This window comes from Pelecanus crispus, chromosome 11 (assembly GCF_030463565.1).
Source record: "Pelecanus crispus isolate bPelCri1 chromosome 11, bPelCri1.pri, whole genome shotgun sequence".
NCBI classification, from domain to species: Eukaryota; Metazoa; Chordata; class Aves; order Pelecaniformes; family Pelecanidae; genus Pelecanus; species Pelecanus crispus.
In genome coordinates this window covers 36284257-36304589 of record NC_134653.1, presented here as the reverse complement: position 1 = coordinate 36304589, position 20333 = coordinate 36284257, and the positions used below count along the sequence as shown (strand labels likewise).

Sequence of the window (20333 nt, the reverse complement as noted above, 5' to 3'; positions counted from 1 at the left end):
TGATGCAGAAAGTCCACAGGTGCAAGGTTTCAGCTGACTTCCACTCCAGTTTGTGCCATTCCTGGTCCACAACCACTTAACACTACAGAGCAAACAGTCTGGAGCTGAAATAACCACTCTTCCTCTTTCAACAGAGCATCTGAAGCACCTCCTGCTACTTAGAGAAAGCATACAACTACTGTGACTAAGTGCAGTAATGCAAGTACAGACTACGGCATTATTACAACACAATTTTTCTTTGATGGAAGATACGGAGATTAGTGTCAGAGGACTCCTCCAGATCACTGGAGAAAGCTGCAGACTGCAGAGAGGCACGTAAGAAAAAATTAACACTAACACCTGAGCGACTTTGTATCCTGCAATGCTCACGACAGCCAGCACGTGGCTGTCAAACAGGTCTCTGGTCTGAAGACCCGCGCCCACTGCTCAACGGGCAAGGAACACCCGTAACACCCTCTCATCCACGACAGGCACAGGCTCCACGAAGAGCAAGGCACACATCTGCATAATTGCAGGGAGTCCAGTCTAAAAACAAAATCCTGCATCCCCGTTTGATGAAACCCTGGACACTAAACACAGTGTGAAGCCGCAGACAATCTTTCATTTTATAAAATCTAGGCCATGGCCTGCCTCTGTAGAGGAAGACTTTAAAAATCTGCATTGTATCTGCTTGCAACCCAAGGGTGCTAGCAGATAACTACAGAATGCTGACAGATGCTACATTACAACTTCAGTGTTAGCTGGGGTTCGGAATTTGCCCTATCCACCCTGTATTAGGGAATGCAGCACCGCTGTATAAAACGGATTATAGCTCACCTGCCCTTGATCTCTTCCACAGGCCTCAATCCCAAGCCAGTTTGCTGGCAGTGGAAATGACCCATCTCCTTCAGATCTGGTAAGGTCTTGTTCCGTGTCGGAGTCACCATGACCCCCTGATGGGCCAAGAGGGTGAGGAGATTCTGGGAACTTGGGGTTTTGGGAAACTCAAATGGGGACACAGCCTAAGAAGAACAGAAAAAAGAGAGATATGCCTTCAAAACAAAGGAGGAAGGTTCTCCTTGCCCCCCCCATTTGTTTATCAAAATTAAACGCTTAAACAACCTGCCTGAAATAGAGAGGTAGAAATCCCACCCCACACAGTCAACTTGTCCGCAATCCCAGAAAGACTAAAATGAAAAGGACAACAAACTCTGCTCAAAATTTGTAGCAGCCTAACGCAAGCGCAGAGGAAATGCTGTCACAGTGCCAGCTTCGCATGAGACACCAGGGCTGTCACCTGCTTCACCGTCCGCCGTCTCTGCCGGGGATTCCTACCGGACACACCGGCGTCACGAGCCCAGTCGCTGTGTGCAAACGAGCCCTCGCTAATGCGCTTCTGCCTAATCTGGGCAGCTCCTTTTCATGGCCTGTTTAAAACCCTGGGCTCTGCTCAGATGGTGAGCACCGCTGCCAAGTGAGATCTGTCCACTAAGAACTAGGACGCTACCCCGTTTCACACGGGTCACTAAACAGCCCTTGAAGAAAAGCGAGCAAGCGGTGATCACTCCAGGTCAGAGGTAGCTGATCATGCAGCGGTTCACCCCTAAACAACCCAGGAGCAAGCTGTGAGAAACCCAAAAGCAGACTCCTTGACATACCTTTGTAGGGGAGCCCATTATAGTGGGCAAAGGGCTTCTCTGCATGAACTCGGACAGCTTCGGTGAGGACCTGAGCTGCCGGCAGTGCTGCAAGCCGTGAATCTGCAGAGGCTGGCTGACTGGGGTATGACCGAAGTGAGCGACGAGAGGCTCAGAGTGCTGCTTGGTTATCTTCTGCCTGCAGGAATGCAAATCTGACAGGTTGGGAGCGCTGTGGAGCCGGGAGCCCATCCCTCGAGGAGAGTGTTCGGGCGCCGAGGAACCTGGAGGGCCCAAACACAGCGACAAAGCACGTCATTTTCTGGTTCTAACACAAAAAGCCAGCCCGATCCCAGGACTCGCTGCTAAAACATCTACAGATCAAAACCTGCAGCGGATGGCTAAGGATGGCACTCTGATCAGCGCCACAATCTGCTAGGCCTGATCGGGTTTTGACTCTACAGGAGGAAGGGACAGGCACAACAGGGACATAGGAGCATAGCTTCTTTCCTTCACTGCAGCCCTTAACAGAGAAAGGGACCCTGGCCATCAGAGTTCAGCAGCAAGGAAATCACACACAGAATCATAGAATCGTTTAGGTTGGAAAAGACCTTTAAGATCATCCAGTCCAACCATTAACCTAACACTACCAAGTCCCCACCACTAAACCAATCAAGCTGCTTGGCAGAGGGGGAGCTGCGGGTTTTGAGATGCTTTTCCTTCATTCAATCCATTGACTTCAAAGTCACAAATTTGAATTTCTGTGATGCAGGGTCTGTCAGCACTGGAAGAGGCTGGCTGATGGGACGTGAACGGATCAACCCTGACTCCTACAAGCACACAGAAATCCCGGCTGGCCAAGCAAGCATCAAGAGAAGCTGCTGAAGGACCATACCCAACCTTGAATGCCCTGAGACTATGTCTCTGGCCTTATCCATAGGAATAATGAAGGAAGGTAAGGACCAACGCACCGGCAACAGGAATCCGGCTTCTCACTTCTGCTCCAAGAGAAGAGGGGATGACAGTCTGGCTGGGCTGCTCTGGGATTGTTCCAACTTTGAGGGAACACAATAAAAAAAAAGCTTATTCAGTATTAAGTTTCCATAGGCAATAACAACACTATGCATCATCTGTTTTATAGATAGATGCTAGCTGTCTCTCCCATCTTCTCAGCCCTAGCTGTGTAGCGAAAAGATCAACAGCTCCTGTAAAAGGAGGAAAAAAAAGCTCTGCCTGGTATTAGTTTAGCTAGTTTTAGTCTGACTTTACAGTGACATTAATTCAGAGGAATAGGATATGAATATTCTGCATTTCCCCACCAGCAGAGACCAATAAATACAGGATCGGAGACACGAGGGATAGAGAACAGCTGGTTACATCAGAGTCTGTTCCTTTATAGAAAACAGCAAATTGCATCAGTTGCACGCTGGGGTTTTTCTTATCCCTTTTCCACTTGAATTGCTTGTTAGCATCTGGATCAGGCTACCAGATATTCAGACAGCTACTCTTCAGTTTGAACAGTGAAGTTCAAGCCCTTCCAAAGCTGGTCAGAATTTTGCTCTGACAACAACTGGCTTACGTTTTTTTCTCACCCCAGCCTGAGCCAGTAAAAAGATGCTTTGCACTTACAGAAGTCCTCTTCAGAGGGCAGCAAAATGTTTGATGCAGACACCAAAACAAAACTTGCCTCTCCTGGGACTAATAGGTATTCTCCTCTCTGTTTGACTGAGGCCAAAACACTTGTCAAATAATCCATTGAGAAGAGCCATGGGGGAACACAACAATCTGAATTCCCTGTTACCTGGCAGCTCCAGCGGGTCATAACCTCCCTCTTTAGAGGAAAGAGGCACGCGGTTTTATTAGGGCAGCAATACGCCGGTTGACATCTTACCTTGCGGTGATGGCATAAACGGCTTGGCACCACCGAAGGAAAGCCTTCTAGAGCTGGGCACAGATCCATGCTCTCCAGGATAAGGAGGGGAAGCACCAGTTTTAGGAAAACCAAGAGGACTTGAACTGCTAGACCTCCGGACCGTACCAGACCTTGTAAGAAACAACAGCAGCACACACGTTACTCCAGATGCCAGTATACGATTCTATGATTTTATAGAAGATTAAAGGAGAACAGTTTCACCAGACACACACACACAGCTACTTCTGCAGAAGCGCAGCTTCGTGACTCTTTATCCTGGACCAAAATCCCACTGTTCTAGGACTACACCTGTACAGATTAAGATGATAATCCTTGCTCTCAAGAGTTTCAATCCAAACAAGATTTTACAAAACAAATGAAAGAATGAGATTAGCTTAGCTGTAAGCAGGAAGGCCTGTCATTTTTCAGAAGTCACTTTTAGATGCTTTCAGGTGTCTACGCCAACCCTGAACAAGACAGGGTTTCGTATCTCGCCACGTCCAAGGTGTTTATTTTAGGCAGTGTCTTCAGCATGCCCCGAGAGGGCTCTATTCAAGTTCAAGTGTCCCTCCTGTGCTGAGCCACTTGCTCTTTTGCCAGAGCAGCCGTTCAGGTAGAAAGCTCCGCGAGCGCAGGTCGTACGACGCGGAGGTAAGCTGTGCCAAAGGCGCTGCTCTGCGACACAGCTTTGACTCAAATCAGAAGCTACAGAGCAAAACAGAGCAGTGTGTGGCTGGCAGATCTGAAACAGTCCAGTACTACCCAGCGGAATTTCTTTTTGGGCTGGACAGTCAGAATTGCCTGGGCTCCAAACTCCTTTAATGCCTTGTGAAGCTCCACCTTAGGGAGTTAAAATTCATTTGTACAGCCCAGACACGCAGGAACCTCAAGCACCACCCAGCCACTAAAATGAAACAAAAGAGGAAACTAGACTAGCGGGAAAGTAGTACAGCCACACCATCACCCTGGAGAGAGATGGGATTATTGTACATTAATTAATTACTTCTCAGTATTTTAGTGTTTTCACCAGTCGTTGAGAACGCACAACCTAAACTCTATTTACAGAAATGCCATTCTGCCTCTGCAGGCTCCTTCACCAAGATTCCCATCACACTCCTCTGTATGAGAAAATAGTCTTTTCATCAAATCCTTCATTCTGCTCTCAATTTGGAAACATTTTTTCCCTTGTCAAAGGAACATTAGTCTCAGCCAGTAGGCCAGTAGGTGGTTTTCTGGACAGGAATCAATGAATATGCTGAAGAACACCCTCTGTGCCAAGCCACTGAAAGATGCTGTCACCGAGGTATCCTGCCTCCTCTCCCAGAGACGCTGCATTAAGCTGTCCATACGTATCTGAACCGGAGGAACACAGGCGTAGGGGTTTCAGCAGTGCAAGCAGGGCTAGCTACATTACCCAGGAATGGCAAAGTCAGCCTGATGAGGTGTCAGTACATCTACTCAACAACACTACTAGGTATATGCTTTACTTTATGCCACGTTTCAGGAAAAAAAACACATTAAATGAAAAAAAAACCAAAACCCAAAAACCTATTTCAGTAGTTGAGATACAAGAGTTTGATCCGCCACCCCCCCCATTTTCAATGTATTACTACATTTCTCAGCCAAATGAATCCACACTACATTTGCATGCTTGGGGGCAGGGAGGGGGCGGGAAGGAAATCCTTTAAAACTTTAACCTAAAAATCACTTCTCTTTAGGTTGCTCAGAGGTCTAACGCTCATCAAGTGCCTGGACCTGAAGCAAAGTGAATACACAACAGGGAAGTGGACACCTGGCAAGGTGAAAAGATACCTAGACGTTCAGTGGCAGAAATTACTGCTCCCCTGTGTTTTTCACTCTCCAGAATATGAGCCATCCAGAAGGCTGAATATTATCTATCAGGTATTTGCAGAAAAAAACACCAGCTGACTGCCACTGCTGAAAGACGTGGAACGTCAAATGCCACCCTACGAGACATGGGATAAGCAAGCAAGCAGACGAGCAGGACAGGTGATGTGGCCAAAAGTACGCACACATAATTATCGCCTCAACAAGCAACATATCTATCCACAAACAAGCTACGTTACACGGGCGTACACCAGCCAGTCAGATGACCGGGGTCGATTTTTCAGAAAGAAGAGCGTACATCAAGGTTTGTAGCCAAGTGACTTGGCAAACATGAGAAGGCATGGGGCAGCAATGGCCTATTTGATACACCTGATGGAAAAGTGGAATCACGCACTAAATGCTTGATGATTTCTCCTTCCATTCCTGAAGGGTGTCTACTGAATTTGCTGATTAGAGGAAGTGATGGTGAGAGATAAATATGGCTTCCTGGGGCAGGAAAAAAAAAAAAAACCAACCATGACGCCAGAGATTTTGAGAAGATGCTAAAAGCAGAGCGTGAATCATCTGATTGCGTCCATTCCTCAAGTTCCTCTGCAGGGACAATGCTAATCTCATCATTACACGGTGCTGACTAAAAGGAGGAAAACATGACAATTTGATCCCTGACTGGTAGCTGCAGGCTGTGAACCTGAACTCAGCAGCCCGTCACCAGGTCTGGGGTAGGCACGGTGCCCCTGCGCGCGCCTTCTCCAGAGCTCTCACTTTGTACGTCACGTGGATAACCAGGACTGTTTTGTGAGTTCCATCAAGTTTTGATGTAAAAAATACAAGGCACATAGGAAACAGGGAGGAGCTTATCACAAAACCTGCCACACACCCAAAGAAGCGAACATGAAATAGTATTAAAGTAACACCGGCACAAACCAATCTCTCTGCTGATCCCTGATTAATATCAGCATACTGTGTCTCTACTTCTGGGTTCACTTGGAATAAGCCTTATCCTGAATTAGGCTGGCTGAAGCCCAAACTTAGGCTGACATAGGTATTACCCTACTTCTGAAATCCAAACTTTAACTAATCCAGATACCAAAGCAACTCTTCCAAAAAAAGACATGACACCTCACGGACACTTCTGTTCGAATGCCCCTGCCGTACAAACTCTTTAAGATCCCATATGAGTCTGCTTCCAACCAGCCTACGACCTGGGCTGCCACTGTCCACCCAGATATCAAACCTGTAAGAACCAGAAATTATACAGGAGAAGAGACCAAAGCCCGATGTGACTTGGATGTCCAAGGCATTACCACCAAACTCAGAAGGTCAGCTGTTCAGCCAAAAGCTGGCATCCGGGTCTTCCTGACGGCCTTCAGAAAACACGCTCTGCCTCACAGGCATGAATTGCTCATGACTTTAATCAGTCCTGGCTGCGTAACCACATTAATATGCAACTCGTGTAAGACACATCACCTATGGTGTGACTAGCTACAGGAACCAATTAAGGTAAAGTCAAGTAAGTGTTGCAGCCCCATCCTTTTAGTTGTTTATCTCAACTTTTTCCTTTTATAAAGACATCTGCCAGATGGATGGTTCACTCTGCTTGGACACCCAACCCATAGCTGGCACCGGAAAAGCTGTTGGACTCAAAGGGGCTCAGCCTGCACTGAATGCTGACGGGAGCTGTCTCACACACATGCACACAGACAAAATTTACAGTACATGGTAACAAATAAATCTCAACACCGCTACAAAAATACCCCCAAACTATGTTACCCCATAAAACACACCACACTGGCTCCCTACAGCAAGGGGGAGAGCCCATCACCCAGGGAAATTTTGAGAGCTAGAGAGAACAAACTGTGAAACAGTTTGTTTTACAGCCCCGAAACTGTAATACAAGAGCCCCTGCACTGACGTTACCCCCTCCTCCCAGCCCCAGCACTTACCGCGGAGAGGCGTATTGATTGGGAGACTGCAGGTTCTGCTCAATCCGCCGGTAGTTATGGATTTGTGTCGGGACTGGAATGGGCACGGAGTGTCCGTACTTGCTGCTGGAAAACTGACCTGGCCGGCTGTTGGAAGGAGACACACAGAGAAAGCTTCTTGTAAGGCGTGGGCCTTCAGCCAGATAATTAGAGGTTTTATCTTCGTAAAGCAACCGGACACAGGGAGCATCCCCTTGGCTGCTCTCAGGCTGTGGGTTTATACCGGGAGGTTGTTCAAAGTCCTATCAAAGGGAAGTGGCACCACACATCTCCTGAAAACAGGCACCTTTCTGCCAGCACGATTCCCACCCGCAGACTGAAGCTAAAACATACACCCAAGCGCACCACTCCCTCCAGGAAAATTGGAGCCCTGCTATTTCAGGCCACGACTGGCCTAGTTTCCAACAGCTCAGATCCACAGCCAAAGCGCACATCATTGAACGGGCGCTACACATTCGTGGCTCACAAAGGACACCAGCAAAGATTTTGCTGCCAAGAGCTACTTGCGATTCATGCAGAGGCACTGCTGCAGCCAACGGCCTCTCCGTGAAAGTCTCAGCACGCCACGAAGAGAATACAAACTTGTGGCGTATATCAGAGTATTTGGAAGCTAACTACAGGGTGGAGAAGGCAACTGAGGAGAGAATAAATCTGGGGGACAGAAGCTAGTACCTATATACCCATCAAGGTCAGCTAGAATATCACACACAAAGAATGGGACAGGCCCATTCTGCAAACTTCAGATTTCTTTCTCGCTCCATCCAAGCAGGTTAATCAGCTCACGTCTGCTATCCATCCCCCCGGGTGACAGTTCCCCCCGTTACTCGTAGCCTGTACAGCACACTATACACAAACCACGCTATACAAAAACCATGCAAACACCACATTTAACTAAGTAGCCGCCTAAAGTCTTTTCCCAAAGGCTCCAGAACTCTAGGATTAATTGCCATGGCAATGCTATTTACAACTGCCAACACCAATTGCAAGGATGTTGCACAATTACAGAAAGATCTTATTGGTAATGGAGGCTTCCGCAGTCTTCCTTGCTGTCAAATGAGGACACACATGTGGGCCTGTCCCTGAGAAGCAGAAAGCATCACTTCTCCGGGTCTAACACTCGGAGCAGAAGTGTTTTACATAAGATGAAAGGAGATATTTAATTCAGCAAAAACACACATGCACGCACAGGGGAAGAGAGAAGAGTTTGTGACTTATTTGGCAGTTCAAAGCATCCAATTACCCAAATTTATTTTTTGGGGAAGGTCAGTAGTACTCTCTGGTTTATGGTGACAGTGTTGAACAAAGCTGACCTGCAGGAATGTGTCTGCGGGTCTCCACACCGTGTACATGAAGACACTCCTCCATCACAAGATAATAACTGGAAGAGATCTTTCATCAAGGCTGAAATATCGAAAAGTGATTCAGATTTCTTTGTTCCTCTCTCCGTATGTCTACTAATTTTTTAAGTTCTACATATTCTTCTTTGTGTGCTCTTATTTCTTCCCGCAAGAGGAGAGACTCTTAGTCTGATGTTTGTCTCTAAAAGGCAGCACGGAAGCCTTGATTCTCCATTGACATACAATAAAATAAAGGCATTCAAGGTTTCCGATCGCTCAGTGGAAAGGTGAGGCTTTGGCGTCTCTGCCTTCCGCCAGTGTAAGGCATGGTGTCAGACAGATATAAAGTGAACAAAGCTTTAACCAAGAAATCTGAGCGTTAACATCAAACTCTGTACATATCCTGACTTCCAACACACATTTCAAACGCTCTCTTTTCCATCTGGTCAAAATCCTTTGGAGGAAAAGAAGTTCTTGGATGAAAGGATCCTCCCTCTCCCCAAGAGTTCTATCCAGTCCTTAGAGGAGCCAGGTTTCTCCACAAGGTGCAAGTTGCAAAAGAAAGCATCCAAGCGAGCTGACATACACTAAACCTGCTAATTGGCCTCAAGCCTTAAAGAGTACAATTGACAGTAAATTTGCAAAGACCAAGAGATAAAGCAGGGACAGGGAGTTTAATTACTTGGCAGTAATTAAAAGCTCTTTGAAAATGGTATTAAATCCATTGCTGTGGGATACATCCAAGGAATTACCTTTCGTTAGACTTATTAAGCATTTTCAACAAGAAAAAAAAATCAACTGTCAGCATATTTTAATTCTGCCTCGTCCTTACACTCTTAGTTAACAAGAAGGAGAACTGCTCTAGAGGGTACCGCGATATCCCAAGGAAAACCCACTGCTGGCCACTCTAAAATAGCCTTTGCTTTCTGTCCTAGTTGGACTGCATCCAGCCTTGCTTGCTAGCCTAGAGCCACACACGAAAGGGAGAACTGCTGCTTGCAAGCGAGCAAAGACGGAGAGAAAATCAGCAGTCCTCTGCGCTGGTGAAGCCAAGTGCTGAACCAACGGGCCTCAGGACATCTACGGTGAAGGGCACTGAAATCCACGTTAATAGTAAGGGCGTACCTGGGTGGCACCACTTCAAAGCACTTTCAGGGGACAGATCAAAGATCGTGCTTTACGCTCTGGATTCGGAGTGACTGCTTCAATCTTTCATTATTTATGTCTTACTCCCCATCCTGGACAGGGTAGGAAGTACCTTTTCAGTGTTTCTTTACAGCAGATAGAAAAGTGGGAAGTAGAACTAGAGCGTTTGGCATCTGCTCCACAGAAGCCGCTGGGAACGAGTAGGAAAGACAGCGAGAGCAGAAACATGTTTAGATTGCAGCCTCTGGCATCGACTTGCCACCTTGTGATCCAGTAGAATACGATGAGGCCGGTCTGGTGAAGACAGCGGTGAACACTGAAAAGTAGGCAGCACTTCTAGTCAACTTCCATGAATTTCTACTCACTGCTGTCCCGAAGCAAGGCCAAATCCCTTAATAAAGACTGATCCCCGGAATGCGAAGGAATCAGTTAAGGAATAAGCTGTTAAAAAGCTTAGCAAGCGATGGCATAAGAAGCCTCATGCAATTAAACTCCACACTGTGGTACGTGCTTGCCAATTAATCTGATCACGTCAGCAAAGCTTTGAGCTGTACTCTTCTCCCTTCAATTTGTATGCTCCGAGGCTATGTTTTGTCATTTTCTGGGTTCCCTTTACGTGACGAGCGTGTTCAACACATAGCCTGGGACTACGTTTTCTTCTTAAGATAGATTTTAGGGGTCATCCATCTCCCAGTGCGAAATCCCCTTCAACTGTCCTCCCCCAACTGGTGCCATATTGACAGAACAGAAGATGAAAGCTGCCGGGCTTCCCCAGTAGGCAAGAATGAGGTGGGAAGCAAGACCACCAGTTCCCTGTAAGCTAAGCACATACCCTAAAGCTTCAAGCTCTCGAGTCAATGGGATCACCTTCCAGAGACCATTAACGTCTTCTGAACACAAATGCATCTGGAGCCGCTGGCGGCGCTGGGCAGCTGGTGCTGTTGTGTGCAGGCAGCTGTCGACATTTCTAAAGGCCAAAGCTGAGTTTATATCAACTGGTTTAGTTGCAACCAAACCTCTGACCACGCCTGTTCGCACTTGTTACTCCTATTCCTGCATCCTCCGTTAATAAACAAGGCCCGGGTAGCAGCATTACTTCATACAGACATAGTGCAAGGAGCTTTTTGGATCTTCAAGCAAACTACAAACAACTAAGTAGGCCCAGATGTGTCCTTCAACAGCGAGGGGAGATGAGCAACACTCCTCCACATTTGCCCTGTAATTCAAGTCCATTGTAACTTCAACCTTAGCTAAAGTGTTGTGCTCTAATTCACTGCATGAATTTAGAAACAAGGGTCTTTAGCTGGAACACTCACCGCCTCTGCAGGCTGAGCACAGAGGGGATGAGTAGCACATGCATGCCAGTGCAGTACATTTGCTTTCTGCCTGAGAATAATCCCTGGCCCCTCAGGGAACAGAGTTAATTCCAGCTCGACCGCATTCTCTCCTAGCCCCTCCTGAGGGCCAGAAGAGGGAGAAACAGGCTCTGTAGTTGGGACTGATCCGTGCCCAAGGCTGGGGAGTTTCTCATGGGTGTTTCTTGTTACCCTTAATTAAAGAAGAGATGTAGATCTTGCCCAGCACACCAACATCTGTAAAATCCCCTCCTGGAAGTCAATGGGTGTTCAATTAACCAATGGCGCACAGTCACCACTGAACAGTCTTTCTCACCTGGATGGGCTAGGAGAACTGCTGTATGGGGGTGAAGGAGATGGTGTCCTTCCCTGGCTTTCCAAGCCCGCTGAAGTCACCAGAGAACTCCTGAAGAATGACAGAAAGAACCCAGCTGTCAGAGCCTGGGAACCAACCCTGCTCCCCCCCTACAAAGCACAGGAACAGACCTGTGTCTGCCCAGCACCCTCAGCTGACTCGAGGCATGGGAGCCCCGGCGACTGCCATGCTGCCCCACATATGCTCTGGTAATTCAGGTGCCACATGAAACTGAATCAAACTGAAAATGCTCAGAACCAGGCAGCTGACAGTTATCCCTGTAACTGAAGTTAAATCAGCAACATGTTCCCTCCCACCCACCAGAACCCGAAGTCCCTAAAGCACAGTACGCTCCAGTGGCTAAACAACGGCAGTTGCCTTGGTGGTCTTACCCGCTGTACATCAGGCTGTCTTGGATTGGTTTCCCTCCTGCAGCCTCAGCAGTTAAATCACCTGAGGAACATGGAAGTGCAGAAACAGATTAATTAGAGATAATTTTCTTTAAAATCTTTATATATTCAGAGCAACTGAGGTTTCACTCTCTTCAACTATCTGAAAAGAGGCTGTAGCGAGGTGGGTGTTGGTCTCTTCTCCCAAGTAACAAGCGATAGGACGAGAGGAAATGGCCTCAAATTGCATCAGGGGAGGTTTAGATTGGATATTAGGAAAAATTTCTTCATGGGAAGAGTGGTCAAACATTGGAACAGGCTGCCCAGAGAGGTGGGGGAGTCCCCATCCCTGGAAGTGTTCAAAAAACGGGCAGACGTGGCACTTTGGGCCATGGTTTAGTGTGCATGGGGGTGTTGGGTTGACGGTTGGACTGATGATCTTAGAGGTCCTTTCCAACCTTAGTGATTCTATTCTAGTTTTACTTTTATTAAAAAATAATCCAGCCACCAAACCAGGAAACATGAAATTAATTATGACTCTCCCCTTAATTGGTTTAGTGGTGGACTTGGTAGTGTTAGGTTAATGGTGGGACTGGATGATCTTAAAGGTCTTTTCCAACCTAAACGATTCCATGATTTGCTGTAGAACTTCCCGCTCCTCCAAGACTGCTGAGTTGCTGCTGAAGTCAGCATTTTGCAAAATATACGTGGGCTGATGCTGATGTAGATGCTGCTGATCCTTATACCCTGAAGTTTTGGAAAATTTAGGCTGAAAGGAAGTCCATTTGTAAGGGGGCCAAAACCTGACAGAATCATTTGGGGCAATAGGTATGTGCCCACTTGGTGCAAGCAGTTAGCTGCTGTGTAAAAAGACGGTGGTATATGTTGCACGTAGGGCTTTGAAACATCTGCGTCCTAAGTGGCAAAAATCCAGGGCAGCCAAATGAGCTGGCAGCTGGATACATGACATAGGGGAGTTTGGGCCTTTGCCAAAACATCTGAAGACTGGAAACACAACTAGCACTAGACAAGCGTATACTGGTTCCATCGCTGTTCCCAGGAAGAAACAACCAACACCGAGCTCTTCCTTATCATAAGGATCACACAGCAGCGACCTTTCACAGGTTCCAGTTCTACCCCTCCAAATTCCTGTTTTAATACAAGTAGTGCAACTGTGAAAGGAGGAATTCACAGCGTTTATCACCAAGTCCCAACTCAGCAAAGCATCGTACACACGGTCAAGGTTGAACAAAATCCTTCTGCTGGTTAAGTAAGGACTCGTGCATGGACATGCTCAGGCACGTGGCTGAACTGGGGCCCTGGCCTCTATGTACATCTATATTTTCAACCAATTCCTATCAAAGTATAAACACACAGAGGTGCTAAAATGAAATTCAAGATGTCTGAAGAAAAATCCAACATCTTTTAGTTTTTCTCAGGGATTTTTTTCAAGTGTAAAATCCAGCCTGCTAGCTGAAATGCTGTCTTGGACTGTGATGCTGAGTGAAACCAAAGACAGGATGACATGGGAACAGCTTCTGTGAGAGAAGGACATTTCCCTGTGAGCCTACTTAATCTTCTTTCCAGTTGGATTTCCAGGTTCAACCTCTTATTGAGGTTGCCAAGTAATCTTTACTCTCAAATCCTATCTCTGAAGGTAATTACAAAATATCCTATGAAACTAGCCAGTGAGACAGATGTCTCTTCCAGCTTGAGAACAAAAACATTCCTGTTATTCAGTCAAAACAGACAGGTTTAACTGCTGTTTCAACTTTCTAGTAACTACCCTTAACATCCACATCCCCCTCTGCTTAGAACACCTGCATTTCTAGAATCCACCTTACTTGAGAACTGTGCTGGGACCATAACAAAGTCATCCGTGTCACAGGACGAATTCTTACTGCTGCTTCCAGCAGAGTCCTTAGATCCATGCAGAAAGCCGGGGGAATCCTGGGTAGGAGATGCCAGCGCCTTCTCCTGCAGCTGCTGCTGCATCTCTCCAAGGGACTGCTAATTCAAGAAGAAAACAAACACTGGCTTCAGCACAGCTACTTCATCATTCTGCTTGATCCTTTAAACTGAGCTGTACAAGGCTATAAACAGCATTTTGCTGATAAACCAGGGCTGATAGTTTGCCAGAAGCAGCTGTTTATTTTATTGAAAAGGAACAGCCTTTTATGTCCATGTCAGAACAGCACATCTTTTGTTACACAAAACATACTACCAGCACGTCTGATGCTCCCCAGATAAGAAAAATTCACTTGAGGTATTGCATCCCTCTGCTAAGGCTTTCTGGCTCAACCACGCGTTTTCTACCAACTCCATTTAGTATGGCTGTGAAACAGAGAAGAGCTTTCAGAGAGAGTTTTGGTTGTTCTCTTGGGTTATGGTTTTTTGGTTTGTTCTTAAACACTAAACATCTAATCTCTACTCGCACTTTTGCGGTAAGCGGCACTCGGGAACTTGTGCGTAAGTGTCGCTGCACTTTCAGGGCAACCCTGTTTTGGGGTTTAACAAGGAGTTAAAGAAAGGCCTGAAGGAGGCTAAGCAGTCAGTAGACGAACATCTCACAGCCATCAAAACCAGGACGGACCCTAAAAAGTCCCATTTTTGCGCTTCCTTCAGCCAAATGACGAATAGCCCCACAATCCTCACGCTTTGCAGACAGATGGAAGAGGCTGGATAGTTTAAGAAAGCTTTAAGACAGCTGAACTGCCCACGGAGTAGACCACAGTCTTTATCCTAATGCATTCTTAGGCTGAGAAAGACTTGAATCAGCTTTCACTCGGACCCTATTAAGACCTTGTTCACCCCGCAAAGACTGTCCTGCTGTACCAGTGGGGACTGTTGCTCACTGTACACGCCGTACATACAAGCAGAAGGAATATTCCGGCTGTCAAAGTTGTCTCTTTTCCACCCAACCTGCTAGCTCTGTCCTGCAGACGTGGCGTTTTTCCCCACACGCTGAGCCAGCACGCCTCCATCAGCAAGACTTCAAAATGCGGAGTGGGACCAGTGCAGCACACCTCTGACGTGGGACCCCCTCCCAGTCTGGCGGTGAGGCTGTACCATCCCTGAGCTTCCCAAACCAGGGCAGCTCAGGGGAGGGAGCCTGTTTTTCACACCATCGACCCATTCCTGAAGTCTTACGGTGAGGAGGGCCTCAGCCAACAACCCTCTACGTGGGGCTGCAGGGGGGAAGAAGCTCTCGGGGACGCAGCTACGTGACATTCAGAGGAGAGCAGACCTCTCCTTTCTGTCCAGCCCACATCATGAGCATCGACATCAACTTCAGACAGTGCCCCTCAGCCTCTCCCACACCAGGTTGAGACGCCTGGGCCCAGGGAAGCTCAGAGAACAAAGCGAAAAAGGCAGTAATGCCAGGGAGTAAAAAATTCAATCCTTCTCCCTTCCCCTACCCACCACACCACCAGCATTCCTGAGTTCAAAGCCAAAAGGCAGCTTTCACCAACAGCCTCTGAAAACAAGCTTTCAGTTCAGTGAGCCGGAGGAATGTCAGGTCACAGGCCGGTTAATATTCTGCCCTCCAGAAAAGTTTTCATCATTTCAGGTAACCAGAGAGAAACGCTGTCAGTTCAGATCATCTCTCACAAGACCACGGGACTGGGGCAGGTCTGGGCTGAGCAAAGAGCTTTGCTGAATGTCTCTCTGCGGCGCCTGGGAACGCTGGTCAGAAAGGAGCAGGGTCACCTTACAAAGAAGAGTGGATACGCTGCCAAGCTGCAGAGACTTTGCATGAGAACAGAGAACTTGCAGCCAAGTAAGCAGTGCTATACCCTGAATTAGTGGCTGGTTTTGGTTCCAAGGAGCTTTCCATCTCTGCCAAGACAAGCTAGCGTCATTAATACCAACTTCTTTCATAAAGGCTTTTCATCTAATAGGCAATGGCAAATTGAAATATTTCTTGTGGAGAGAAAGACAACCTTCGGGATCCAAACTCTAAACAGGCTGGAGAAGACACTGAACCAAACCCAGGCAGAATGAAGGTGTTCAGTAACTTGCACCAGAAGACAGCAAAAGCAGAGACCTTGTTTCCCAGAAGCAAGCAGGGAGACCATTAACACAAGGAGTGCATCCTCCGAGCTGTACTTACAGGAGGTGATGCCAGGTGGGAAGTAGAAGAGCTGCTGGAGGAACTACCGGAGCCTGAACTGGGATAAGAAGGCATTGGCACGGAAGCAGCTGAGAACAGCAAAAGACAAAAAACAAAAGAAGTTGTCAGACTAAGACCAATCAACAATAAAAGGTCTTTTTCATCTTTTCCCATCAGGTTTATCTCATGTACCATCATGTATCTCACGTATCAGATATGGCCAATGAAAGAACAAAAGAAAAATCAGCATTCTGTTCAGTTATACAATTCACATCCATCCACTCCTCCGCATGCTATTTCACAGTTATAACTCTTGGGGTGGAAGGTCTCAGAACATCTGGCCAAGGTCAGATGTCCACTCGACAGCTGGCCTACACAGGCAGCAAGACGGTTTCTGCCCTAAAGAGCCTCCAAAGCATCTTTGCAAAGGAAGGGAAAGCTAAATAGAAAAGTGGACTGAGTCACTCATGTCAGGGGCTGAGGTTAGGAGCTAGACCGTACCCTTATAAGTTTCTTCTTCATCAGACCTTGTGGCTTAGCACACGTACATCGGGTGTTGGGAGGTCTGTGCTAAGTTAAGCACGTGCCTACTCAAGCCCTGTGTGCTTGCTGCCCAGTCACTTGGGCATCTCAGGCCACACGCTATATAAAAAAAAAAACCACCACAGAATTAATCATTCCACAAGGAAATAGTTCATTGCTTCCTATACCTCAACACATTCTCCCTGGGTCACTTCTGCAAGTGAAAGAGGTTTTGCTTATTTAATCTCTTTGTACAGAAATTGTTCCGCAGCACAGGCTACTCTTGCATCCCTTCCTTTTATGTTTTATTGTTCAATATCACAACTGCCCATTTTATTCACTTCGTGGTCGAACTGGCTTTTGTAAGTCTCAGAGAGGCATAAGGCTCACACTGAAAGGACTAGTCAGCTTTAACCTTAAGGCAGAAAAGCTGATTAAGGCATCACAGGAGAAAAGAATATTTGACTCCAATGCCTTATGCAAGTGAGGTTCAGTAAATAACTTTAGAAGAGCTCAGCTCAGCTGAGGAGGGAGACGAGTCAAAGGTAACACTGGCTCTTTAACAGACTTTGAAGTATTCAGTGGTTCCAATTCCCCAGTCCACCCGCACAAGACTGAACAGTGCAGAAGTTGCAGAAGAGCCCCAACATCCCCACCTCAAGGCAGCTTAAAGTCAGATTTTACTCCGCGACCATTTTGGTATTTGAATGACTTAAGACAGAGATCAGAGGCAATGCTTAAGTGAGGAGAGGAACACTTTGCTCCTCTTCCATTGTGCTGGCAGAGAATTTGCACCTTCTATCAGATTTCTGCCTTTGCAGGATCTGTGCTAATGACTCCATACTTAATACGGGGAAAGCTAATAACACTCAGAAAAAGAATGCTTCTGTTTGAAGTAGAACTACCTCTGTCATTAATCACATTAGATACTGCAAAGTACTTACTCTGTTCAACCGGCTAGAAAAATAACAGTACATCTCTCTGCAATTAACTCTTGAAACAGTGTTCTAATGATAAAAGAATGGGGAAATATGCCTTTTAACAAAAGGCTTTAAGAAGTCTTTCCATGTAGCCTATCAAAGAAGGTTAAAGGACGACAGGACCAGTGTCATCTAGCTCAAAGAGAGCAATCACTTAGATGCTGAATTCCTCAGTCTGACAGAGATGTAACAAGATCCAACAACAGGAAAATGAAGCCAAAGGAGCGTAGACTTAAAATACACATTTTAACGTAAGTAATCAACCCCTGTAACAGTTTAACCAGGGTCACAGCGATCTCCTCCACCCTTTGCTAACGTTAACAAAACCCAAATGTTTTTCTAAAGAGGTTAAGTTATACTGCAAATAGAGATTGATTCAGCAGAGTCCCGGGGCTTGTGCAATAGGAAGCCGTAGCGGGACGGCTGCGTGGGGCCGGCGTGCCGCGACACACGGACACGCAGATGCCCTTCCCTCTTGCGTTGGGCTCTGCCAGCATCTCGAGGGTTAGGTCCATAATGAAATAAATCTTTCCAACGCTTTGCGAGAGGCTACTTTTTCGCCTCTGCATCTATTCTACACTTGACTTTTGTGCCCTTGATGGACTGTGCTGTTAAAAGGCACTGCCCTGGCTCCAGTAAAGGAACAGGGACCGCGGTACCCTGACACTGGGTATGCTGGGAGGGTGGTCAGGGGCTTGGCACGGGGAGCTACACCGCCCACGCCCCACACGCTCTTCCAGCACAGCTGGTTCCCACTCCCCACGCTCAGGGAACACACACGGAGGTCTGGGAACTTGCCTGTAAAATGGAGAGCTCTGTCCTGCCTGTGCCACGCTGCTTTTGATCTCCACGATCCTCCCACAGAGCCTGCAGAGCAACTCCTACTGCCTTCCCTATATACTTCATACCAAAAATCAGAGGGGGGGAGAAGTCTCCCCATTTTCATCCTGCCCACTCTTACAGAACAGTTCACCCCTGCACAGACAGACCTTCCTATTATGGAAAGACACTTTTAAGGAAAGGTAAGCAATTTCTGAACTGGATCCACACGTGTCTGCTGCAAGACTTACATCACCGTTCATTTTTCCTGGAATTAGTACTTTTGTTAGAGCCATTTCAGTTCTCTCTCAAGGTCCCCTCCGCTCTATTTTGGTTCTGTGTTTATCACTGATTTAAACCTGGCTGGAATTGAGGCTTTTCTATTTTTGTCTATTTGCTTTGGCCAGCTTTCCATTAATCTAGGAAGGAAGACAAGCAAGCAGACTTTGCCACTATCATCTGAAACTCAAGTTACAACTCTACCTGCACGAAGCACACCTTTAGACACAGCCTCTATTAATCATTGTTCTTATTTAAAACCCTGTAAACTCCCCAAATTCACACTGTAATGCTGCGAGATCCAACGCAAAAGGTCCCAACACTAAAAATGGACTTTCATGCATGCAGAACCACAAGGTTTGGCTCTGACAAACCCTCCCTGACCATGATATCCCTGTTGGTGCATTTTTCAGCGTCAGCCACGTAGGACAGCTTGAAAGCAAGACGCTTGCTTCCATCTCCTCTACACACCCAGGCACTCCCAGTTTAAAATTAAAAAGGGTGCAAACACTTGGCTCATCATGTTTTCAGCTCAAGTCTGAATGCGGGGAATGTTAACATGAATTGTAGGCCCCCACCCAAATCCAAAAATTGCTGGATTGTAATTGTAACATAAATAAGTCTGTTTTCATAATTGTCCTCTCCAACTTGTTCCAGCAACAAAACAGTCATCCTGTACGTTGCGAAACCAACACCAACTGGTTTCAAAATGGGAGAGCTGGGAGCCATAAAGGCAAGCTTCTGCTCCAGCTGTGCGGATCTTGATACGGGATCCTACACCTGCAAAAATCACTGCTGCAAATCATCCTAACCAGGGCTTGGTTGTCTCCAAAATATCCGAGCCTCAAGCTTTATACAAAAGCTTTATTTGGAATCCAAGTTTTTACAGAGACTGGAGAGATGCATTTTTGTGATTATCTGGATTCAATCAAAACCAGCCACCGGAAAGTTACTTAATTGCAGTCTCCGACAAGGCAATAGTTGGAGTGCAAAAACTGAAAGGACTTGCCTGAAGAATAAGCTGCTTTTTTGAGTTAAAAGATTTGCACCATCAAAATCTTTCATATGCAGAAGTCATAGTGATTTTTTTGCTAGTTTCTACCCGAGTATTTTATGTGCAATAATATTATAAAGATGGTAAAAGTCAAGTTAAGCCTGACAGATATTCCAGACACTGAACCACCCGTACACTTTGGAACCATAACCACTCACGTTTCATGCTCTCTTAACTCAGAGTAAAGGAGGTACCAGCTTACCATTCATTAAAGGCAGGAGCAAAAAAAAAAAAAACCTCCAAAATATTCTGCACGGGTACCAATTACAATGTGTTTACTGAGAGAAGACTTGCACAAGTGTCTAATTATGCCTTCTCATGCTGTAACACGCTGCCCCGTAGCATACACTGATCAGACCTGGCTACAGACAGACGACATTCTGACTAGACACAGTATTTTAAAGACTTTATTAATATAAATCTTTACACATCTAAAGTACATGCTTAGTCACAGGTAGAAACCCCACAATATAAAATATAAACAAACAAAAAAAAAATAAAGTACACATTTTAGTTAACAAAGACCGAGGCGCTGAACCCCCTCTCCAGGCTAAAGCCTGTGGCAAACCGAGCTCTGCGGTACCCCCTGCATGGCAGCAGCAAGAGGTCCTTGCTTCACTAAAGG

At 46.5% G+C, this 20333-nt stretch overlaps 1 protein-coding gene across 4 annotated transcripts in view; it reads right to left on the bottom strand.

Annotated features, from left to right (window-relative positions):
- The window catches only part of ULK1 (unc-51 like autophagy activating kinase 1), an 85268-nt gene that overhangs the window by 13407 nt on the left and 51528 nt on the right, over positions 1-20333 (bottom strand). For 3 of the 4 annotated variants that reach the window (XM_075718155.1, XM_075718156.1, XM_075718158.1), the window contains 9 exons: positions 16055-16143; positions 13785-13950; positions 11944-12004; positions 11513-11602; positions 7320-7445; positions 3508-3659; positions 2588-2671; positions 1638-1900; positions 817-1001 (listed from right to left, as the gene is read on the bottom strand). In XM_075718155.1, the coding sequence (XP_075574270.1) occupies positions 817-1001; positions 1638-1900; positions 2588-2671; positions 3508-3659; positions 7320-7445; positions 11513-11602; positions 11944-12004; positions 13785-13950; positions 16055-16143 (1216 nt within the window). The remainder of the gene's footprint in view (positions 1-816; positions 1002-1637; positions 1901-2587; positions 2672-3507; positions 3660-7319; positions 7446-11512; positions 11603-11943; positions 12005-13784; positions 13951-16054; positions 16144-20333) is intronic. The other variant, XM_075718154.1, reaches the window with a different exon arrangement.